The 25,458-nt window shown below is 48.1% G+C and overlaps 1 protein-coding gene across 1 annotated transcript in view; it reads left to right on the top strand.

Annotated features, from left to right (window-relative positions):
• Positions 1-25,144, top strand: part of EHD4 (EH domain containing 4) — a 101,363-nt gene extending 76,219 nt beyond the window's left edge. The window contains exons 4-6 of the mRNA XM_024115672.3: positions 7,228-7,640; positions 16,652-16,816; positions 24,158-25,144. Coding sequence (XP_023971440.1) covers positions 7,228-7,640; positions 16,652-16,816; positions 24,158-24,694 — 1,115 coding nt within the window. The 3' untranslated portion in view covers positions 24,695-25,144. The remainder of the gene's footprint in view (positions 1-7,227; positions 7,641-16,651; positions 16,817-24,157) is intronic.
• Positions 25,145-25,458: the final 314 nt, after the last annotated feature.

Raw genomic sequence — 25,458 nt, forward strand, 5'->3', positions numbered from 1 at the left:
GATTTTTTTTTTTTTTTTTTTTTTTTTTTTTCCCTGTACGCGGGCCTCTCACTGTTGTGGCCTCTCCCTTTGCGGAGCACAGGCTCCGGACACGCAGGCTCAGCGGCCATGGCTCACGGGCCCAGCCGCTCCGCGGCATGTGGGATCTTCCCGGACTGGGGCACGAACCCGTGTCCCCTGCATCGGCAGGCGGATTCTCAACCACTGCGCCACCAGGGAAGCCCCAGCTTGTTGATTTTTGACAGATTTGCAAATTTACTCATGTACTCGTGTTTCTCGTGTAACCACCACCATCTTCAAGAAATAGAAACTTTGTCACCCTGAGAAGTTCCCTCTTCATTTGTGCCACTTTGCAGTCAGCCCCAGCCCCATCCTCAGCCACAGGCAACTCCTGATCTGCTCTCTGTCACTGTAGCTTAGCTTTGCCTGTCCTAAAATCGTACAGTATGTGCTCTTTAGGTCCTGGCTTCTCCCACTTGGCATGTTTCTGAGATTCATCCGTGTGGCTGCATGTGTCAGTAGCTCATTCCATTTATCACTGAGTAGTAATCCACTGCATAGAGGCACCACAGTTTATCCATTCACCTGCCAAAGGACATTTGGATTATTTCCAGTTTGGGGCTATTCTGGGTAAAGCTAGCAGCCTCATTTTTATGGCAGTATGTCCCTCAGCAACAGTTCCAAACACGTCCTAGGCACTTGACAATTATTAATTAATCCATTAAAAAAAATTTCGTATTTGAAATGTCTTGTTAAATTCCAAGATGTTTAGTGTATTTTCGATTTCCAGAGAGACATGTTCAAAAAGAGTGTTTCAAGCAGGGAAATTTAGGGGAATTCCCTTGTGGTCCAGTGGTCAGGACTCTGCGCTTTCACTTCTGAGGGCCTGGGTTCGATCCCTGGTCGGGGAACTAAGATCCTGTAAGCCGCGAGGTGCGGCCCCCCCAAAAAAGGGGGATTTTGAACATTTTCCCACAGAAAACATTGAGTCAGTGTAGGAAGCAGGGTAGGAAGGGCCCCCCACCTCAGACATTCCCAGCCCGGTTGGGAGGCACCCGTGAACTAACGGAGTTCAGTTCTCTGGGGGGCTAGGGGCACACTGCGGGAGCCCAGGAGGGCTGGAGGTCACAGCTGGGTCTCTAAGGCTGAGTCAGAGCTGCAGTGTTTCCCCTCAGAAGTAGGGACCAGGTGGACAGTGCTGTCCAGACCAAAGACAGTCAGCTCAAAATGTAAGGACACTATGTAGGCCAAAAAAACAGCAGCCAAGGGCACGTTCAATCTGAGGGCCACTGGTTTTCAATGTTGTTTTAAGTGGTAGCTTCGTCACAGACCTACTTAGCATAGTGTAGCTGACTGTAGCGATGACAGGGCTCTGACGGCCCTCTGTAACAGAACCTCTGGGGCACTTCATTGCTCTCCGCCCATTGAGTACGAATGTTTGCCCTGAGCTGTCCCAGCCAGCGCAGGTGTGCACAGGCCTTTCCTAAGCCAGAGGGGAATCCTGTGGTTGGAATCATCGCTCTGTTTCAGGAATAACCCAGGGTCTTTAAGACCAACTGGTAGAACTCCCTCTGTTTCACAAGCAAGGAAAGAAAGGCCACTAGCTCTGTTCATAAAATATGAATGGTTTGTGCTTGGTAGGTATATTCTGTTAGCTATTTTCTGAGCACTGATTCTCTCACTTGGCTCAAGCATCATTGCATTGTCACCTTTACCCTAATTAATTTTGTTTTCTCTATGACTGCAGACTATACCTCACCCCAGCCAGGCATCCTTCAACAAATATTTATTGTGCCCCCGCCATGCATTGGGGACTAGATACGAGGATTTTTTTAAATAACCAGTAGATAACATCTTGGAGAGCTTTCCGGGTGCCAAGATGATTCTAAATGCTTCACATACATTAACTCCACAGCCCCATGAAGTATATGGATACTATTCTTAGCCCCATTTTACAGATGAGGAAATGAGGCACAGAGAGGTTAAGTAACATGCCCAAGGTCACAGAATTAGTAAGTGATGGAGATAGATTAGATCCCAGGCAGCCTGAGTCCAAAGCCCACACTGATAATCACTGTCTTGTGCCGCCATGAGGAAGATGTGGTCCCTACGGTTAAAGAATTTATGATCTAATGAGAGAGCCCTGTATATCCATTGGATTATAATGAACTGTGTAAAGTTGTTTAGTAGGAGAATAAACAAAGGACTCTGGGAGCTCAGAAGAGGGAGTAACTGAGTCCACCTTTGTGAGGGAGGGGGGCAGAATTAATAATGAAAGTTTATATTTACTGAAAGTTTACTAAGTCTCAGCACTGTGCTGAGCATGTTAAAAGCATTTTTCTTATGCAGTCATTCAACAACCTGGTTTTACAGATGAGAAAATTGGAGCTTATAGACGTTAAGTAACATGTCACTTAAGTTTCCCCCAGGTGTTTTGAAGAATGATGAGGTTTTGGGCTAGATTTCTAGGTCCTAAGCCAGAGGAGAAGGGCTTGCCAGGGCCTAGGCCCAGCATGAGCAAAGATGGGGGAGCTTTCATGAATTTTTACATCCGTCTTCAAGTAAGCAGATTTAAATTCTGTGTTTCCTCTGTTCTGTGCTGTACCATCTAACCATGTACTGGTAACTTTTTAGAATAAAAAGAAACTATTTTAAATGTGTTTTGTTTTACTGACCAGCAATAACACAGACACATCTTTGCCATCCCATGCCTTGGTCTTCATTCTAAGGCAGTGATCCTCAAACTTTACTGGGAATTACAATTGTCTGAGGAGCTTATAAAATGCCGATCACCCTTCTCTACTTTGAAATGAAAGTGTCAGATGACAAGAAAGCAAACTCTTAAGTTTACTGAAGAACTGCATGCATAAATATTTCTACTAGTATATTTTGAAGTTACTACATAGTTCATTTCCCTTGTGCCTAAAATATAATCTTTTCTATTCAGAATGATGACCAGTCCTCAGTGGAAACCATAAATCATTGCAGGCTTCAGTTTCATTCACCATCCTATGCTTACTAAAGCTAGAATAATGTATAAATATGTTGTAGAGGCTTTGTAAACAACTCTCATTTAGCCAAAAATAAAATTAAATCTGAATACTCTAAAAAGGAGTAATAAAGTCAAATAAAATGCAAGTGACCAAGCCCAGCCCCAGGGATTCTGATTCCATGGTTCTAGGGAGAGGCTAGGAGCCTAAATGTTAACAAACCCCATACTTGATTCTGATGCAAGACCAGGCTTTGAGAATCAGTGGTCTCTAGGTCCTTCTGAAAAATTTTCCTTCAGCAGGGAAACTAAATAACATATCATTAAACTAGATCCTTTCTTTAAAATCAGCTGGAACAGGTTTCCCTGGGGCCGCAGTGGATAAGAATCCTCCTGCCAATGCAGGAGACACAGGTTCATTCCCTGGTTCAGGAAGATCCCACATGCCGCGGAGCAGCTAAGCCCATGTGCCACAGCTACTGAGCCTGCGCTCTAGAGCCCGCGAGCCACAACTACTGAATCCCGCGCGCCTAGAGGCCGTGCTCCGCAACAAGAGAAGCCACCGCAGTGAGAAGCCCACGCACCGCAACCATGAGTAGCCCCCACTCGCCGCAACTAGAGAGGACCGCGCACAGCATCGAAGACCCAACACAGCCAAAAATAAATAAATAAATAAATAATTTTAAAATGAAAAAAATCAGCTGGAACTTTTTGGTAGACAGATATTTGGTGCCTTTCTTATATCATGAAGGTATAAGAATTGAGAAGACCTACTCAACCTTAAAATGGAAGGAAATTCTGATACATGCTATAACATGGATGAACCTTGAGGACATTATGTTAAGTGAAATCAACCAGTCACAAAAAGACAAGTACTGTATGATTCCACTTATATGATGTATTTAAGGCAGTCAAATTCATAAAGGCATAAAATAGAATAGTGGTTGCCAGGGGCTGGGGGAGGAGGGGATGGACACATTGTTTGGTGGGTACAGTTTCAGTTTGGGAAGACGAAAAGCATTCTGGAGATGGATGATGGCGATAGTTCCACAGCAGTATGAATGCACTTAATGCCACTAAACTGTACACTTAAAAATGATAAAATAATAACAACAACTGTATGTGGGGAAAAAATTGAGCAGACCGACCTCTCCTGGCTTTGGTAATTCTTTGCTTTCTTCTGAGACACTTGATGATTTTTTTCACCTTTGATTGTGCTGCCTAATGTGTAACAAGCAATCCTTTTACACCTGCTTAATGACAAACAAAACAGTTCTACTTCCCTATACTACTTAATCTCATTAAGCTTTCAACATTACTTTAAAACAGAAGACTATGGACATGCAGCCATTCCTCCTGAGATGAGTACTGGCTTCACTTATAGTAAACTTACATCTGGCAGTTCCGTTTCCAGTAACTTTTTATTTCACTGAAGCGTTAGAATGAAGTCTTTGTTAAAATAACTATTAGGAACCCAAATTTAAGTTAAAGTTTAAGCACATGAGGTACTATTGAGGCCAACTGCTGAAATCAGGTGGCCCTTGGAGGAGGAGAGACGTGTCTGCATGGCTGGATTTGCACGGTGCACGCACGTGGGGGAGGTGACAGCTATTGGAGTGGCAAGTTTGTTTTGGCACTGATTGTAAGAGCATGTAGAGATTGGAAATATTCAAATGTGGGGATAGATTATTTACCAGTCATGGTCCTTGGTAGCAAACCAAAGAAGCTGATTCTGGCTAACTTAAGCAGAAAAGGAATTTTTCAGAAAATCAGGCTGTTCACAGAATTGATGGGAAAGTTGGAGAGCTGGGCTCAAAAACTAGGTTAGGAAGCTACCATCACTGTCTAAACTCAGCCACCTCTGCCAGAAATAAATCCTCATGTTCCCTGTGTCTTTGCATCATTCCCTCAAGATTCAACACCATCCTCTGGTAGGAGATGATTGTCTGATTCTAGATCACCTACCTGTACCCCAGCCTGCTAACGAGTGGGGCAAGAGTCTGTCTGCCATGCCTTCAGCGTCTGTGGCCCCTGAGGGACCCTCCCGCAACCCCCACCGGGCAGGAAGGGTGTTCAGCAAAATACAACTCGTGTCCTCTCCATTGTGCACTCTGGACACAGCCTTTTCTTTCATCTGTTTGTGAACCTTCAGTTACCAAGTGAGAGAGGCTTTGGGTCAGAGAGATAAGTCGATCATCCCTATTGGAAAAGTAAATCCACAAGCAGGGCCCTCAGTGGGTGGTTCCAAAATGCCCTCCTGGTGCCCAGGGAACAGCACCATCTTTCATCTGCTGAGGATCTGCTACCCGGGATCTGGGCTCTCTGGCACACAAGTCAGCTTCGAATAACAGAACTTGTGTTACCTTAGGAGGGGTTTGTTCTGGCCTCAGAGGGACAGAACTCGAGTGGAATCTTGACTCTGAATATTCACATACTACTCTGTGACCCGTTCAATAGCTCTTTGATTTTCCTCTGATCTAAACTGGCTGCTGACAGCAATGAAAATAAACTCTGGCCCACGTTCCGGGAACTACCTTTGTCCTCCTTGTCCCCGGTGGAGTCAGGGAGTGGTGCAGAGAGAAAGAGAAGTGAAAAGCCTGAGCTGGCAGCATACGCACACGTGTGATGACATAAAGCCCCGCATCTGGGGGCTGTGGTTTCCTCTGGAGAGGAGGTTGAGGCTAGGGCTTGGGGAGGGGTGCACAGAGGGCTTCAGCATTTCTGAATGTTTTCTTTATTTAAATTTGTCTGAATCCAGTTTGTTTGTCCACCTACTCCCCTTACACCTGTTCTTCAATTCATGGAAACTTTAGTCCACGGACCCCCTTTAGTTCTGCCTAATAGATCATTCTCCTTTAGACACTTTCTCATCTACCTTAGATGCCTCACTCCCTCCATCCCCAGAGTCAACCAGTATCCCAAAACTGGTGTAACTTATTTTTTTCTGTGCTGTAGTATATACCCATAGGCTGTTGAGTGGTGCTTTGTTTTTTACATTGTAAGTGAATGTTATCAAACTGTACATGTCCTTTTGAAACTGATTTTTTACTCACCAATTTGTGAGAGATTTGCCTGTGTTGACAAGTGAAGATCTAGTTCATTCTCACTGCTATGTGGTATTTTGTTATATAAATAAACTAGACTTCAATTTTTTTAAGTATGTGAAGCAAACAAGACCAAGTGTCAAAATTTCTTAAAGGCACAAGGTGGGCATATCAGCATTCATCACATTATTCTCTAGACTGTTATATGTGTTTGGAAGTTTTCAAAATCTAAAAAAGAGGCAAGAGCACTAAAGTAGGGTCAGGAAGAATCCCATCTGGGTTCTGACTGGGCTGCACTGAGGCTCTGATTCCAGAGCTAATCAGACTGAGAATAAAAATAAACCTGTGGAACTGGCCCCTCTTGTTTGCTTCTCGTGGGACTTGCCTCCCTGGAGAAATGCCTGAAAATCTTGACCACAAGCGCAGAGGAGTGTTGATTTAGCTGCACGATTTGTGTATTGGTACGTGGCCAAAGTAACTAGACAGAATTGTCATGGGCCTAGTCATTTTTAGAAAGAAACTGGCGAGAGACCATTTCTCGGAATGGCTGTGAGACACAATTTTTAAAATATTTACAACATACTTAGGATATAAATAGTCCAAATGATAAATATAGGTCACAGTTTTGCCCAGGCCAACCTTTGATCTCCTTAACACTCTTAAAAACTTAAAGAGAAGGCGATTTCTCTTTTGTGGTACTTCCTGGACACCCCATGGGACTCCAAGTGGCCTCTAGTTTTTCTTCCTTCTCCAGCTCTGGAACTTTCAGAAAGGTGAGGCTTTGACAGAAATTAAGAGCTTTTGACCCATGGCCTGCATTTTTACAGAGCCGTTGATCAATTTTGCCATTGAGCCAAAAGACGGTACTAGGTGAAAAAAGAGACTCCTGGGGGACTAAATGAAATTACATATATGGAAGTAAGCATTGCCCAATCAAAGTGACCACGAGCCCCTCTATATCCCCTATTTCGTCCCATGGAAGGGCTCCCAGGGTCCCCAGCATTAACTCGATGCATCCAGCCCAGGGGGCCCCATTTGAAATGATTTTCAGATCGTGAGGCCTCCCCTGCCTCCAGCTTGGAGACAGGGCTCTCTCCTCGGCAGCTACTGGAGACCCAGGTGGTTCCGAGCCCTCCCGGCAAGCGTGTCCCCTGCAGCAGCCGCCTGCACTGATGTGCCCTTCCCTCCCCACAGGGTATGACTTCTGCCAGGTCCTGCAGTGGTTTGCTGAGCGGGTGGACAGGATCATCCTGCTCTTCGATGCGCACAAACTGGACATCTCAGACGAGTTCTCGGAGGCCATCAAGGCCTTCCGGGGCCAGGACGACAAGATCCGCGTGGTGCTGAACAAGGCTGACCAAGTGGACACGCAGCAGCTGATGCGCGTCTACGGGGCCCTCATGTGGTCCCTGGGCAAGGTCATCAACACTCCCGAGGTGCTGCGCGTCTACATCGGCTCCTTCTGGGCACAGCCCCTGCAGAACACTGACAACCGCCGGCTCTTCGAGGCCGAGGCCCAGGACCTGTTCAGAGACATCCAGAGCCTTCCTCAGAAGGCGGCGGTGCGCAAACTCAATGACCTCATCAAGCGAGCGAGGCTGGCCAAGGTAAGCCGGAGACACCCACCCCCCGTGGCAGCCTCTTCAGGGGACCCTCCCCACACTCTCCTCTCTAAGGGAAAGTTTGAGGGAGGCTCCCCTCCAGGAGCCTCGGGGGCCAGGACGTGGAATGGGTTAGGAAGAGAGCCCCACAATCAGTATCCCTCTTTAGATTCTGTCTCCTAGCTCTGTGATCTTGGGCAAATGACTCAACCTTTCCAAACCTGTTTTCTAATCTGTAAAATGGAGCTAATAAGAGCACATCCCAGGGTGCTTGGGAGTGTTTAGTGTGACCTGGTTTGCAGAGTGCTCAGTGTAGTACCTGGCACACAGGGAGGAATCCGTGCCCTCACCACCTGGATGCTGCTGTTACGTTAGGATGGTGGGAACGTAACTGCTGAACCAGAGAGAGGTGGCATCGATGGGACCAGTGGGGTGCCAAGATGCCACCACCTGTCACCCTGTGCCTGAGGCATAGAGCCCCGTGTCACACGTAAACACAGAGGGGCCCCAGGAGGAAGGTTGGCTCAGCCCAGCCCACCAAGTATGCCGGTTTGGGGGCGGGGGGCACACCACATCCCCATTCCAGGCTGTGACTTCCCCTCCCTCACCTCGTGGCTGAGCCTTTCAGCAGCCCCCGGAGTCTGTGCCCGACAGGGGTGGGCAGTAATCTGCTGACCACCCTCAAGAAGTCGATCTTGTCATGTCTCTGAAGAGAGAGGAGGATGTGACTCCTCTAAGGAAAAGTAAAGAAAAAAATGGTTCTTTAAAAACTTTTTGTACAGAGTTTACCTAGTCCTGGTGATGATCAGAAGCACCCAGGAGCTTTAAGCAAAAAATCCCCAGGCCCTGCCCCAGAGCCTCTGATTCATTTGCGCGTGTGTGTGTGTGTGTGTGTGTGTGTGTGTGTGTGTGTGTGTAAAGCTCCCCACGTGATTCTGATGATCGGCCAAGTTTGGGAACCAGAGGTCCATCCTGACTCCCTAATTTTACAAGCACAAGGTAGGTTAAGTGATTTCTCCAGGGTTACCTAATCCATTAGTGACAAAGTTAGGACTAAAAGACAGCCCTCCTGGCTCTCAGTCTAGCCTTCTGCTTTGGCCTGTCCCTTCTGCTAGAACTGGTCCCCGGGCCTGCCTTTCCAAATCCACTGCTACCCTGGTCAGGAAGTGAGGTGGGCTCACTTCTCCTTCATCTGCTGGTGGCAGAGAATCCACGTCTCCTCCCACCCCCTCTTGCTGCACGGAGAGTGGCTTCTGCTGTGGCCTGGGGGCGCACAGGCCAGCCTTCTGGAGTCCACCATCACTTTGCCTCATTCAGTCAGCAGCTGCTCAGCATCTCTGGGCCAGGGCTGGGCAGCCTGGTCTGGGGGAGGAGGGGGCGCAGAACCCCCCCCTTACGGAATGGGGAGCTGCGTGTGACTGGGGTGTGGACACTGTGCTCTGAGGAGGGGGCCTCGCCGGGGCGGGATGGGGAGCGGGGAGGGCTCCACGGAGGGTGACTTCCGGGCGGGTGACCAGCCGTCCAACCCCTCCTTCGTGGCTCGTCATCGCCGCCCTTATGCCAGCATGCTCACAGGGCAGCATCCCTCCTATGTTGAAAGAGACGCCTCCCTGGCTGCCCAGCCCCAGCCATAGTCCCTGGATCTGCTCTTTTCCTCTCTACTCAGCTCCCCACCCAGTGCGTGCTCACGCCCTCCTCCCAGGCGGCCCAGCTAACCTGCAGCCACCTGTGCTCTGTGAGTCACTGCTGTTTTAACTTTTCTTCTCAGTACCATCTGCTTCCTTCCCACTTTTGTTCCAGTTCTGCAAGGCTTGTAAATCCACTGATTTGCAGCTCTCCTGAAATGATTTCCCTCCCCTGCTCATCCCGGGCCTGATGCTTGGTGGCAGGAAGTCCGTTTCTGCCCCTTTAGTGACCGCCCCCACCCCCCACCCCGGCGTGTGGTCTTTCTCTCCTCCAGCTGATACAGCTGAACTTTACCTTCAGTGTACGTAGTACCCAACGTGATTTGATAACCAAGGCTGGTAAATGATGTCATAGCCTTTGCAGATTTCAAGATCTTTTAAACTATTTTTAAATGCCCATGGACGTTTTTAATTTACCAGTCGTTGCTAAGGGCCTAGTGACTGAAGACGCAGCTGTCATTAGTCATATAAATAAATAAAGAGCAGAGAGCTCACTGGGGGTGCCAAGCACATGGGACTTCGCTGCCATCCTTGAGCGTTGGGGCCTGTGAAGGGGCCAGCATGGCCTGGGTTTAGAGAGGCACAGAATGCTGCTGTGTACTGACGCCGGGAATAATGAAAGCCCTTGTGTAGAGGCGGGGGGCAGGGGCAGGGGGCGGTCAACTTGCTGAGCTTACTTCTAGGAAAAAAGCTTGTCTTTTTTTTCCTAAGAATAGTATCTGGCTTGTTCCTTTTCATAAAGGAAAATGTTTGAAGTACGGATGTTTCCAGCCTGAGCTTCTCAGTGTCAGTGTGTTCCTGGGGCAGCACCACACTGCAAAGGGGGGCAGGAAACAGTCTTGGGCAGAGAAGAAGCCGAACTCAGCACAGTGGCCTTGGCCACTAACCAATGCCATCCACTTTATACACCATCTGCAGTTTTATGTTCCGTTTGTGAACTTGTTGCTGAAATGGACAAGGAGTCACCTGAGTTTTTCTCTTTGCAGTGTTTCTATTTCATAAAAATCCTCTTTGGTTTTGATATATTAATCTTCATCTCTCTTGATCCAGTTTTCCTTTGGTAAGCCAGCCCTTCCTGAGGGTCTGATCCTGTCAATAAGTGCACAAAGTTGGGCATTCTCTTCATTTCTCACAAAAGGGAACTGAAGCTCAAAAAGGTGACATAACTTACCCAAGGCTCCCCAGCCTGAAGTTACAAAATATAGATTCAAACTCCAGTGGGCCTGACTCCCTGGCCTGGAAGGCATTCACCTGAAATCCAGAGTGGACAACATCTGGTTGCTCCTTATTACGCCCTTGCATTCTGCATTAATCTGTCATTGTTTATTCTATAAAATTATCCATCCTCGTAAACCCTACAAAGTTTAGAGGTTTGTCGAGCTGTCATTTTGAAAGCATGCAAAGGATAAGTTTTCAGATGTCACCTGAGAGGTGACAGATCTGAGTTGGGGTATGGAGTGTGTCTATTTATAGACCACCATAATTAGGTAGAATTTGTGACCCATCCAGAAATAAAGCCAGAAATGCGTTGTTAATGTCCTGCCGGGTTCTGCAGTAGTCAAACTTGAGGTATCATAAAGATGACACTTTTTTTTTATTAATTTATTTAGTTTTGGCTGCGTTGGGTCTTCGTTGCTGTGCGCGGGCTTTCTCTAGTTGCAGCGAGTGGGGGCTACTCATGGTTGCGGTGCACAAGCTTTTTATTACAGTGGCTTCTCTTGTTGCAGAGCACGGGCTCTAGGCACGCAGGCTTCAGTAGTTGTGGCACGAGGGCTCAGTAGTTGTGGCTCATGGGCTCTAGAGCTCAGGCTCAGTAGTTGTGGCGCACAGGCTTAATTGCTCCGCGGCATGTGGGATCTTTGTGGACCAGGGCTCGAACCCGTGTCCCCTGCATTGGCAGGCGGATTCTTAACCACTGTACCACCAAGGAAGCCCAAGATGACATTTTGATAATATGAAAAATGGCACTCTTACTAAAGATCTCTTGAAACTTAATGATTTCCCTGCTTTTTCTGTTTATATTTTTTTCCCAACTCTCTATTTCAAGGAACAGGAAACCTTTAGAGTGGGTTTTTTGGTTAGCCTCAAAGATTATATCTTATGATATCAGTAGACATCCTTCTTTGAAGGGTGTCACAATCTAAGATGCCAGTGAAGTTTCATTTCATGATTTTTTAGAGTAACCTATTTGGGGAAAGCCCAAAATAAGTTTAGAAAATAAGAATTTAGTTTTATTCAGCTATAAATAAAATAGCCAAGTTAAAGAAATACGGTTCAAACTCCAAATCATAGTAGTTTATGGGATAAATGCACAAAGGTAAATAGCAAGGCAAATTTACTTTAGAACTCCACCCTTTATAAGCACGCTGCCCGAGGATAGGAAAGGTTCCCACCCACTTGGAAACCTTCATTCAGTAAAAAAATGAGTCAACATTTGAGGAAGGAACAAGTAAATATGAGAAAGAAAAAGAGAGGTCAGTGATTTGGGGGGTTTACTATAGTTCTGTGCAATTTAGTTTCGTCTTCAAAGTGTGTTCTCCTCTTAGTCACGTGTAGCGTGCAGGGGCAGCTTTCTGGTCTGTCTGCCCCGCCTATTCCTTCTGGGGAGAAGTTAGACATTTTGAAATTCACCACACGGACCCAGGCCAAGTTATGTAAAAATCATTCTACAATGGCTGATGACTACCCCTTTGATGCTTAGTCCTCCAGGGGGCATTTAAAAATAGCTCAGTTGGCAGCTCCAAGCTACTGGGGGTGTGTCAGTACTTGTGTCCACCCAGGGGAGCCTGTCTCTTTGAAGGCCAACAACAGATGACTGGGTAGGCCCCCTCACATGCCCTTTAAGGCTCTTCAGAATCATATGTGCTGTTGGTGCCAGCTTTGATTCCAACAGAATAACAAACCTCCAAGGGGAGCCAATCAGCTGCATCTTGAAGCCTCACACTCTTACCACCCCATGGGTTCATCTTCTGGGTCTTTAGTTTAGGAACTGAAATTTTTTATATCATAATAAACCCAATTTTAAAATGTGCTGACCCCCAGGGACTTCTCTGGTGGCGCAGTGGTTAAGAATCTGCCTGCCAATGCAGGGGACACAGGTTCAATCCCTGGTCCGGGAAGATGCCACATGCCATGGAACAACTAAGCCCGTGCGCCACAACTACTGAGCCTGCGTGCCACAACTGCTGAAGCCCGCGCACCTAGAGCCCATGCTCCGCGACAAGAGATGCCCCCACTCACCACAACTAGAGAAAGTCTGCGCACAGCAACGAACACCCAACGCAGCCATAGATAAATAAATAAATTTATATATATATGTGTGTGTATATATATATATATGTGTGTGTGTGTATATATATATATATATATATATATGTGTATATATATATAAAATGTGCTGATCCCCAGAGGTTAAATGTTCTATGCAGGTTTCCAGCTGGGCCTGCAAAGATGTAGATCTCCATCAGGTCATATTAAACCTGGGCAACTCTAAGGTTACCCAGTGCAGAACAATGTATCCCAGCCTGACTTCCCCCACACGGCTCCCCAGTATCCAAATTCCATGGGCGTTTCCATTCCTATTGTCCATGAGCACCTCAAGCTTCCAGCACTTGCTGCTGGGGGTTGCCCGCCGAGCCCACAGTGGAAATACCCAGTATTACTCTGTGTACATGCTTCTCAGCCTTGGATATACAAACACTTGTCATGGACACAGTTAATGAGATTGTGGCAGAGTGTAGATGTGAACTATATATCCCTGTTCGTTTAAAGGGGAGTACATCTTTTTCTGCTCATTGAGTTATTGGCCCAGAAAAAAATTGACATTTTGAGCCATTTGACTTACCCCTGGTCATCACCATTTGATGAGCTGGGGCTTTTCTAGTTTTATATAAGGGATAGAGCGAATTGAACAAGACAATATTCAGATGTTCCCCAGGGTTCAGTGTCATTCACTTGTGAATGAAGAACTTGGAACCCAAATTCATCATGTTCTATTTAAATATATAGAGTTTATTCATTATTCAGTAAGGACTAAATAGCCACAAGCCTCCTCTGGCGTTCCTACCCCTCCAGCTATAGGTCTTTGGCCATTAGTCAAAAACAACATTTCTAGTCCCCTTTCTAGAGGACAAAGTGCATTCAAATACATGCTCTCTCTCGATTCTCATAACCACAGCCCTGTGAGGTAAGGGCTGTAATCCCCAGGTTGTGGGTGAGCAAGCCGAGGCCGGGGAGGAGACGGCTTGCCCAGGGCTGCTCAGAGAGCGCGTGGGCAACGGTGGCAGCGCCTGACCCGGCCTTCAAACACGCAGTCCCATCCTGCCCACCTCCTCTTTCTCCCCATCTTCTCCTTCCTATTCCTCTTCCTCTCAATTAATTTTCTCTTATTATAAAGAACAAAAGATCAGACTGTTTCTACCTCCTTCCCTGGACCATCGCCGGATGTGGCCCCAGGTCCTGCGTTTGTTTGGAGACACATCTTTGACACATAAGGGCAGACACGAGCTTTTCAAGTTGACTGGGGATTTCAGCCACCCAGTCTGCCCCTTGTTTACCAAGAGTCCTTAGAAAATCACAAGGCACCGTCCCGCTAGAAGATTGCAGTCTTTACCCACATTCTGTGTGGTGTTCGCAGTGTGTGTGCCATAACGTATCCATTTTTTATGTATGGGGAGGGAAGCGTACATGACCTTTCCAAAGCTTCCCTGTGAGTTAGGAACGATCAGAAGCCAAACCTCAAAGTTGTTCCATAGGACATAGTTCACTTTGAATTCCAGATTTCAGCAGCTTCAGTACAATTTTTAATTCATACCCACAAAAAGTAGTTAATTCTATAAGATAGGGAACGAGGCAGTAAGATAGTTAAATGCTACTGCCAGCTTGGCATCTCCTAACTAGTTGCGTGACCTTGAGTAAGTCATATGAATTTCCTGGAACCAGGAATTCAGTCAGATATAGGGAGCCCCTTCCAGATTTAATACTCTGTGATTCTAAGGATTATAATTTACCTTGTAACTTGATAAGCTTCTTAAAGGCAGGGCCCATGCATAGAATCTGACCCTGGGTTATTGTCTTAGGATGCCCAGGGAAGGGCAGGAGGGGGAGGCCATGCAGAGGCAGAGTACAACAGGGGACTTCCACGAAACAGGCCAGTAGTTGAGGCTGAGAGCAGCCTGCGGCATGAGCAGGTTCACCTGAGGGTCATGACTCAGGTAGAGCCAGGCAGGTGGGAGGAGGAGGCCTGGCACAGGAACTGCCCCTGTTAGGTCAGGGCCCTGGAGGCCTGGCGTCCAAGGTTGGCCCATTATCCAGCAGCCTCAGTCATCAGCACTAAGCACCATGAGGGCAGAGGGATGAGGGAGCAGGTGCCAGGCGATGGGTGGAGGGCTGTGGCAGGGGCACATCACCTGCAGCCCAGCCCAGGGAAAGCAGGCCCCTGGGGACCAGGCAGTGTTCAAGAGCAGGGTGCCATTCCCAGGGGAACTAGGAGCTGGGTGGGGAGTCAGCCTTACCTGTGCAGGGGCCTGGCAGTTCTGAGGTACCACACTGATAGGTGGGGAGGGGGCTTGGGGAGCTCTGCAGGGGCCTGGCAGCTGCCCCAGGCCTGGGCTCTGGGAAGGGGTCTTGGAAAGACGCCCTTGTGGATGGGAAGCTGAGCAGGTAGTGGGACTTCCTGCTTCAGCTGGGGTGGGCACCAGAGCAGGGCAGGCCAGAGCACGGAAGAGAGAGGGGTCCACAGGCCCAGTCCAGAGGATCCAGGAGGGCCGAGGCCAAGGAAATGATGCAAGGACAGCTGGTAACAGCTGGTTCTCCCTGATGGAATATGGCGGCCCCGCCAAGGCCTTCGGACCTACACAGGGCCGTCCCCAGCCCCATCCAAACCAAGCCAGGCATTCACTAATCAAGGCAAGGACGTTACCAGTCTTACTAGTTTTACCACTTACTCATCATATCCTCAGGAATGCAGTTAAAGCCGATCGTTCTAAATAAAAGGGTTCCCAAACCTTGGATTTCTCTGGTTATCTTAAAGAATCGTGTAAATATTTTAAGCTGTTTTAATTTGAAAAGTAAATAAGTTTACTATTCACTTTGTTATAAAGCAGAAACTAACACACCATTGTAAAGCAATTATACTCCAATAAAGATGTTTATAAATAAATAAATAAATAAATAAATAAAAAATAAGTTGACTAGTGACAGGAAGGTTTAGAAGCATCTCTCCCAATCTATACCTGTAGCAATAGTCAGGCAGCTCAGTGTGTGCTTATGTTAAAATGACCTTTATGTAGATGGAGAAGTTAGCGTTGTCTGGTCCCAGCCTGTCAGCATTTGCATTATGCACTTATTTTAGAGTTCAAATCTTAGCAAAATGTTTTTGGCTGTGCCCAGGGTATGTCCATACACAGAGGCCCTCAGCTGAGCCATGGGATGTTTCTGCTTACCCCCTTTATTCAATTTCCATTCTTCCACAAGATTATAGTAGACATCTGCTTTCTTTAATAGGATTTTCCATAGCTACACAGTCATTTTCTTTTTGTAATCACTGCCCTGTTTTTCATCTTTTCTTATTTTAGTTATTTTCTTGACTTCTAAATTACTCTGTAGAATTCTAGACATACAAAAAGAACTTTTTTTTAAAACATCTTTATTGGAGTATAATTGCTTTACAATGTTTTGTTAGTTTCTGCTGTACAAAGAGAACTTTTGTAATGAGTGTTTCTTAACATCCTAAAGTTGGAAATCAGTAGAAGGGTGGAAATGTTAGGGAAGGAAGTGACGCAAGCCAAGTAGAGCTCTCCCAGCAGGATTCACCACCCTTCGGGTGACAGTGCCAGGCCTGCTACCTCTGGGTGACCAAGGTTTCTGGGGCTCCCCCCTCATGTACCAGGGGTCCCTCTCTCAGACGGAGCTTCTGCTGTCTGGCCTGGCCCTAGGCACCTGGTCTTGGGCAGAAATGACTTCAGTGATCTTGGGGCCTAAACTGTCCACGGGGAGGTTATGGGTGTTCTCATCTCACTGTTCACCGGACACAGATTTCCATGCAGATCAGCCATTTCCATCAGCCTCCAGCTTCATTTGCTGGTGTTCCCATGCACTGGCCCTGGTGAAACTTTCTCTTAGGTCTTCTGAGGTTCATGACCAGAACCAAGGTCTTTCCCACTCAGGTGCCCCCATACCTTTCCCCCAGGTCCTTGCCCTCCTCCTGTCCTGAGCACCATGACTTTGCAGGGATGCCTGTTATGTGCTATGATGCATGTAAGATGCCATCTTGTTTGTCCTTCTCTGGTGCACTTCTAAATGGCCCGTCCTCACTGACATATACCCCTTCAGGTACATGCCTACATCATCAGCCACCTGAAGAAGGAGATGCCAAGTGTATTTGGAAAAGAAAACAAGAAGAGAGAGCTTATCAGCAGGTTGCCAGAAATCTACACTCAGCTGCAGCGAGAATACCAGATTTCTGCAGGGGACTTCCCCGAGGTCAAGGCAATGCAGGTACAGAGGCCCATCACAATGTCACCAGTGGGGATGGAGGGGCACTGCCACCTTGTCCGGCTGGTTGCTGGGTACACATTTGGGTTTCATGGTTTAGAATGGAGGGGGAACACGGTAAATTCGTCGTCCTAGTAATACATGATAATAGGCTCCTGTGAATAAAGCAGAAATTGCTTGCTTCCTGAAACATTTAAACAAAAAGGGAGACATTTCAAGAAGTAAATTAAGCTCATCTGAAAAAAATCCTAGGAACAGCTCCCTTAGGCTGTGTTCAAGGTTGTTTTGACACAGAAGTGACACCTGTTTTTTAGAATCCCAGAACCTTAAGGGAATTAGAGCTGAGAATGACCTTGGAGGTCACTTCCAGGGGCCTCCTGAAGCCGGCCCTCCCCTGCGCTGCCCTGCGCTGTGGGATTACCGCTCAGGCAGCGTAGCTGCTGCGGGCTCAGTCAGAGGCCGTGGCGAGCTGTGGCCACGGCGGGAGTTCATCAGACACAGCAGGCTGTGCTCACTGAAGAGTTTGCTTAAAGGTCAGCTTCAGGCAGCCTTTGGCCTAATTTCAGAGTCTCCCTGACATGTGTCTGGGCAGCCCCAGGTGACCCCAAGTGGGTGCTGCCACCCTGGCCTGACCCGTGTGTCCACCTCCCCGCCGTGGTGGTAGGTGACCTTGATTTTGACGCTGACCATGCCCTCCCGAGCGAGGCCGCCTCACCTGGCTCCTCAGAGAGCCTGACCGACCATCTCCTTGTCCGGTGCGAGGACACGTCTGCCCTGGAGGCCACAGCCCTCTCTGGAAAGCAGGCAACACAACTCAGATGCCTGCAGCCACCAGCCAGAAGTAACTCAAACAAGTGAGGCAGGCGGGCCACGCCAAAGGAACCTGGGGTGCCCCCTCCGAGCACCTCTTGTTTTCTCACATTTGGTAGAGATGTGGGTCCCGAGAAACATGTCTCTACCGGGAGGAAAACAATTCTGCAAGTGCAGTGAGTGAGGACTTGCGGGGCGCACAGTGGGGACAGATTGGGGAGCGTGTGCCCTGCTCCCCTCTGTGGGGAAGCCCCATCCTGCCCAGTGGTCGCTGCCCCGTGGGAGTGCAGGCCTGGATATTTCACGAGAAGCTGGAGATCTGGATTTGTATGTAAAGTCCCCTGGTTTTCAAATTTTGGCTCAGAATTTCAAAGAATCTACATGGGCCAAAGAGAGTGTACAGTATATTGGCTGCACCCTGGAGACTCTGGGCCTGTGAGCTGCCAGCCTGCCTGGGGTGGGGATGGGGGTGGGTTTGGGGGGGAGGGTCAGGGAGGAGGAAGCACAAGCGCAGAGGCAAGATCAGGCCGCAGGAGGGGAAGCATCGATCCTAAGGGGTTTGTTAATGTAAACTCTCTGTATTTAAAGTACACACTGAAATAGGAGTGGGTTACACTTACTGCTGTAATGCCTGGGATCAGGGTGAATGCATCTGGTATATACGATCTAGTCAAATATGATTTAGTTGGCTTAAAAAAATACATAGAAACACTTTTTTTTTTAGAAGTTAAGTTGATATTCCTGTACTCAGAGGATGAATTGGATTTTTTCCTGGTCACAAGATGGCTAATTTGAGGGCTCCTGGGGCCTCTTCCTGAGCAGGTTCTGCTTTCACACCCTTGGGTTATTCCCTGCACCCTGTGACCAAACTGAAGGACAACTGTTTCCTGGCATCCTTCAGATACTTTGGAAGGGAAATTGGTTTCCTGACTGAAATGAAAGCTGTGAGTAAATACACAGTGCTCACGATGGCCTAATGGGACATCTGTAGCTCATTGGCCTCCCGAGGCTCCCTTGATGCCCGACCCACAAGATGCGGCTCCCGAGACCTGAAGTCTCCCTGACAGGCCTCCCCTGCCCATCTCCGGGGAGCTCCTGAACGGAGGGAGCAAAATCTGTGACCAAAGCTACTCCTGACCATGCTAGCCTGGGCCTGGCCGGTCAGAGCTGGTCACAGGGGCAGTCCCTCACCTCAGGTCTCGGGAGCAGCCTTGGCCCATGTAGCCGGGCAATACAGAAAGGGCCTGACCCTTCACTGGGAACCCTGTGGTTAGGCGCCGCACCAGGCACCTTGGACCCTTCATTGGACTCCTGGGTGCCCTGGGACTGGGAGCCGGAGGCCTACCTGACGGGCGCCTACCATCAGCACAGTCCTACCGTCATCTGTGTTCATTCATGCATTCACCTAAGAATAGTAATTAAGTCTATATCACCAGGCACTGTTCTAGGCCCCTGGAATAAATCATTGAACAAACAGCAAAAATAAAAATCCTTGCCCCTACAGAGGTCCATTCTGGGTTACAGTCTTTGCTGCTATGACTGTAACTGGCAGTGACGTTTTGGCAGCAAAGTCCCTTGTTGCGACATGTGCTCCTTGTTACAACATAAGTGTCTGTGTGCTTTGGTATAATTAATTTACTCAGTGTCTTATTTAGTGTCTCCCATAGAAGGCTGTAATTCCATGAAGCCAGTAACCCATGTCCTGTTCTTGGCCATATCCCCAGCCCCTGGGGTGTAACAGGCACTCAGTGAATACGTGTTGAGTAGGTTAATTAATAAGTTAGTGTATGTTTATATCGTAGCAGGCTCTAGGGTAATGAGTTTCTCAGACTCTGACCTAGGCCTGACTCCCACAGGGCTTATAGACCAGTGGTTTCTGGAGCAAACCCCTGGAAGCTGGCTGAGGATTCTTCCTTGGGAAGCCGGCCAGGCCCTGATCATACCACCCCAGTCCTTTCTGGGAATTTCCAGGGAGCAAGGCAGGCCTGGAGCCCAGAGGGTGTGCTTACTACTTCAAGCTAGTTTGCTGTCACCCAGGAAGCTCTGGGGGTTCCTGGTGTGGGTCAAGGCCTCCATCATCCCTGAGTCTGTTGAGCATCTGACATCTTCCCCAACACAGGCATTCAGCTTTACTGTGTCTGGGACAGCGGCAGGGGCAGAAGCTTGGAGATGACTTGATTATGATCTTTGCACATCCCAGGATCTCACGGAGAGCTCACCAGGGCCGGCTTTAAGTCTCTGTTCTCCAAGCTGGTCAGGGTGACTCTTCACCGTAGCAAAGAGCCAACAGTATTTTGCAGGCTTTTGCCTGGTGCTGGGGGAGGCCCATGACCTGGTGTTGCATCTGCCTGTGTCAGCCCTACACCCATTGGGAAGGGAATCTGCTTTGCTGTGCTGACATGTCCGTGCTGCAGAATGAGGGAACACTAGCAAGGCCACCTTGATTGCTGACGCAGTTGTTCTCCTTGGAGAACTGGGACACAGACCTACTAGAGAATGGACTTGAGGATATGGGGAGGGGGAAGGGTAAGCTGTGACAAAGTGAGAGAGTGCCACGGACATATATACACTACCAAACGTAAAATAGATAGTTAGTGGGAAGCAGTCGCACAGCACAGGGAGATCAGCTCGGTGCTTTGTGACCATCTAGAGGGGTGGGCATTGTAAAGCAATTATACTTCAATAAAGATGTTAAAAAATAATAATAAAATAAATTCTTAAAAAGTAAAAAAAAAAAAAAAAAAAAAAACATTTCAACAGCAGAGGGCGGCAGAGCCATCCCCATCTGCTCAGACCCTCCCAGTGGATTCAAAAACAGCTTTTGGTACAGGCTGGGAGTGGGCAGGCAAGGGAGAGCCCAGAAGAGGCTAGGCTGGGATTGACCTTTGTCTCTTTGGGGGGAATTCCAGGATCCCGGGCTTGGTGGCTTTGATGCATACAGTTGTTGATGGGTAACTCTTTAAATTCTCCAGTGTGTGTTCATCCCAATAAAAAGTTTTGGAGCCACCCTGGTGGAGGGCAGGGATGGTGTGGTTTAACTAGGACCCCACCCCCCTGGCCAGGGCTGGGCAGGCAGGTACCACACGGGTGAGAGCGTAGGGCTTACTTCCTATGTGCCCTCCGGGGCGGGAACGGCTGCTGCCGCTGCTTCCTGTCCACCCCTGCAAATATGTGGCCGTCTCCCCTGGCCAGTTTTCCAGAGGTTTGCAGTCTGAATCCATGTACCCTGCAGGCGCGTGGAAAGTTTGGGTGGGCACCGCCCTCATTTGTCCACTTGGCCGGACACAGAGTCTCTGTGTGTGCCCAGAGCTCAGGCTCATTCATGAGGAAATAGGGTAGGTGTTCATACACCCAGGGGAATCCAGACTTGTTTACCCTAGCAGCACTGGGATTTTTGTGTAGGCTGCCTGCTCTCCTCCTCCTGGGCTTTCTCTTCTCAGTTCCCTTGGCTGACCGAGGTGCCGGCAGCAGGACCCCAAAGTGTTAGCAGCACTGTTTGGTGCTACGTTGGGATGACGTGCAGGTGACTGTGGTCTGTTAGTGAGGATGGAGGACATGAAAACTGGAATATACCTTAGAAACCAGGCCTGTGCTACCCCACCACTCTGAGCTGAGCTCAGGCTGAGTGCTAGGTGGTAGCCCAGGCCAGCCTGCTTTGACAGCCACAGAGTTGGCTACTGAGAAGAGTGTTGAGGGCACCTCTCCAAGATATGTCAGTCTGTTTTGCTTTCCGCTCTGTCCGCTCCACCATCTAAAACTCAGGGCTCCACTTCAGAATAACAGCCTAGAATGTCTGCCCTGCCAGCACACCCTAGAGACCACAATTTTGATTCTCCATTGGAAACGACCTAAATTTCCAATTACATGGACAGGGTAAATGAGGAAAGGCCCAGCTATACAGTTCAATATCATGTAGCTATTGAGAGTAAGTTTATCTATTTTATATATATTAATGTGTATCTGTTAACCCCATTCTCCTAATTTATCCCTCTCCCTTCTTCCCCTTTGGTAATCATAAGTTTGTTTTCTGTATCTTGAGTCTGTTTCTGTTTTGCAAATAAGCTCATTTGTATTATTTTTTAGGTTCCACATATAAGTGATATCATATGGTATTTGTCTTTCTCTGTCTGACTTACTTCATTTAGTATAATAATCTCGAGGTCCATCCATGTTGCTGCGAATAGCAATATTTCATTCCTTTCTATGGCTGAGTAACAGGTATACTGTATAGCACGGGGAACTATATCATATCTTGTAATAACCTATAATGGAAAAGAAACTGGAAAAGTATATGGGGCTTCCCTGGTGGCGCAGTGGTTGGGCGTCCGCCTGCCGATGCAGGAGACATGGGTTCGCGCCCCGGTCCGGGAGGATCCCACGTGCCGCGGATCGGCTGGGCCCGTGAGCCATGGCCGCTGAGCCTGCGCGTCCGGAGCCTGTGCTCCGCAACGGGAGAGGCCGAGGCAGTGAGAGGCCCGCGTACCGCAAAAAATAATAATAATAAAATAAAATAAAAAATATATGTATATATACACCATTGTAAAGCAATTATACTCCAATAAAGATGTTAAAAAACAGTATATGTATATATAAAACCAAATCACTTTATATAAAACTGAATCAATGTGCTGTATACCTGAAACTAACATAATATTGTAAATCAACCATACTTCAATTTAAAAATTAAATCAAATTTTTAAAAAATTTTAAAGGTTGTATAAAAATTGATATCATGGAAAGCTGTGATACATTATTTCTTTAAAATGCAGGTTGTTAAATAGTGTGGTCTTATTTCAGTTAAAGAGTGTGTGTGTGTGCACGTGTGTGTGTGTGTTTGTAAAAATGGCTATAAGCGTATGCCCAAAAATGTTAGCAAAAGTCATTGCTGAGTGATATTATAAGTGATTTAAGATTCTTATTTTTGTTTACTAGTTTTTTCCCCCATTTTTTACAATGAAAGTGTAAAATTTATGGTAGCACAAAGTTTTGTTGTTTCTTAACTCCCTGTCCCATTACTTCTGTCCAGAACAGTCAGGTCTGAGGGGAATATGAAAGCTCTTTCCCTTGAGAGCCTCCCTGTCTCATCTCCAGAAAACTGCACACCTGGCTGGCCCCTCTCTGGCCCTCTAGGATTGTCCAAACAGAAATACTTCATGTAGAGTCCATATAAAAACTGCCATACCTGGAATTCTCTGCGTTTGTTTGGCAAAACTGCTATTGAAGACATTTTCACTAGATCTTTGAGGCCCCTTATAAAATTGCCTAGGTGACTTCCACAGTTCAGGGCCAGAGAAGGTTTGTCTTTCTTGTGATGAACAGGTGGTTTCTCCCCTCCGACAACGAGGTGTGACCCACCCCCCGGCTCCCCAGCCAGGGCAGCTAAGGAGTGTAGCTTTTCTCAGCCTTCATTATCTGATGTGATGATTCCCCTCCTCTTCCTTTCAATTACTTGGCGTTTTCCCTTTGTTCATGACTTTCTTCTATTTCATGTTATCATTGTTTCACTGTAAACTAAGTTGAGCCCTTTTTGAAATATAAGCTCCCTGAAGGCAGAGACTGTGGCTTTTCATATTTATATCCCAGAACAGGGCCTGGCACATAACAAATGGTCAGTAAATGTTGGATGGATGGATGGATGGAAGGAAGGAAGGGTAACCAAGGCAGGAAGGACTATTTCTACAGAGCCATCCACAGAGCCTCTGCAGCATCTACAGTTGGCTCCCATCCTGGCCAGGCAATTGCCGCATCCCCTAGGGCCATCTGCAAACCCTGTGCTCTATCTGCTCCTCCCAGCTCTCCTGGGAGATGCAGCCGAGACCTGCCCTGACCATGCTAGTATTACTCAGCTCTATTGGCTGCATTTATACTTGCCCTTCCCATCCTTAGTCCTCTCTCTATTTCCAGTTTCAACTTGTACCTATTTGTACCCTAAACTACATTTTTTTAACTGATCAACATCGTCTTTAAAGAATCATTTTACCTAAATAAGTTCTACTGACAGCTCTGTCGCAGCTTCATGTTACAGCACAAAGAGGCTAGTCGAGCGGCAGGAGGCACGGGCTATTGTCTTGACTCTGCCAGGACACCCCTTGTGCTCTCTGTAAAATGGGATTATTAATACCTGGCCTTCCTGACTCCCAGCATTGTTGTGAAAATCAACTGAAGTATGTAAGGTATGTAAAATACTTTAAAAGATAAAATAGGAAATCTCTAGAGTGCTTTTTTAAAAAGAGACAGGGTGTAGGAATTTTGTCTCAAAGCCCTAGGGGATCACGGTCCCTTACGCCACTGCCAGCCCAGATTAGCTACCGTAGGAAAATGTTGCATCCCATGCATCTTGTCTCTTGTTCCAAAAGCCACTCCTATGTCTGATGGGTTTGGATGTGGGGACCCCACCAAAGAGAGAGAGCTCTGGACAGCCCAGAGCATGGGCTGCCTGCTTTAAGGGAGCATTCGTCCCCTCCAGCCATCCCTCTCCTCATTTGCTTCCTGCAGGGAGGATGTTAACCAAATCTGTGGTTTATCCTTTTCCAGGAACAGCTTGAGAACTATGACTTCACCAAATTCCACTCGCTGAAGCCCAAGCTGATCGAGGCCGTGGACAACATGCTGAGCAACAAGATCTCATCCCTGATGAGCCTCATCAGCCAGGAGGAGACGAGCATGCCCACGCAGCTGGTGCAGGGCGGTGCCTTCGACGGCACGGCCGAGGGCCCCTTCAACCAGGGCTACGGGGAGGGCGCCAAGGAGGGCGCCGATGAGGAGGAGTGGGTTGTGGCCAAAGACAAGCCTGTCTACGATGAGCTCTTCTACACCCTGTCGCCCATCAACGGCAAGATATCAGGCGTCAACGCCAAGAAGGAGATGGTGACCTCCAAGCTGCCCAACAGCGTCCTGGGCAAGATCTGGAAGCTGGCCGACTGTGACTGCGACGGCATGCTGGACGAGGAGGAGTTCGCGCTGGCCAAGCACCTCATCAAGATCAAGCTCGATGGCTACGAGCTGCCCAACAGCCTGCCCCCGCACCTCGTGCCGCCCTCCCACAGGAAATCCTTGCCGAAGGCCGACTGAGGGGCAGGCCGCACACAGGGAGGGCGGTGTGGGGCTAGAATCAGGGGGCCTGGGCCGGAGGCCCACGCTGCCACTGACTCACTGAGCAACGCTGGGCGAGACACTGCCCTCTCTGTGCCTTGGTTTCCCCATCTGTAGAATGGGGAGGGCAGACACTGGACACTAGATGAGATCCTTTCACCTTAAAATTCCCAGAGTTTCTATTAAAATGTTGGGGGGACGGGGTGGATATGGGGATGGAAGCATTGAGAAGAAAAGGAAATCGTCCAAGGAGTCCTCCAAAGCCTGGAGAAGGCCAGATGTGGAATCCCAGGAGCCACGGGGTGTCAACGGGGGGCTCTGCTGGGTTTCACTGGACTGTCCATCATTTTGAACCTGGCTGTCCCTCAGAGGGCACCGAGAAGCAGCAAAGACGAGCTTATTTATTTTGTCTCTTGCTCTATTTAGAGTGAAAAAAAAACAGCTGAGAAGGTTTCTGTTCTCTCCAAACTGTCTACCAAAGAGAAGACTGCTGCCCCAGCTTTGAGAAGAGGACACACCATTTCTGCATGTCCCCGTCCCTTCTGTAGGCCCGCAGAGCCCGTGGCCAGGCCGCAGGGAGCATCCATCCCAGCGCCTGCTGGCCGGCCCTCCCAGGGCTCCCCCAACCTTGGGGCCTTCCCAGCAAAGTTGTATTTGGTTAGAAATTTGGAACTCACAACCTTTATTAACCCCTGGCAAGAGTTCTAGTATTCATTTCAAGTCACGTTGAAATCTGAAGATTA

This window comes from Physeter macrocephalus, chromosome 11 (assembly GCF_002837175.3).
Source record: "Physeter macrocephalus isolate SW-GA chromosome 11, ASM283717v5, whole genome shotgun sequence".
NCBI classification, from domain to species: Eukaryota; Metazoa; Chordata; class Mammalia; order Artiodactyla; family Physeteridae; genus Physeter; species Physeter macrocephalus.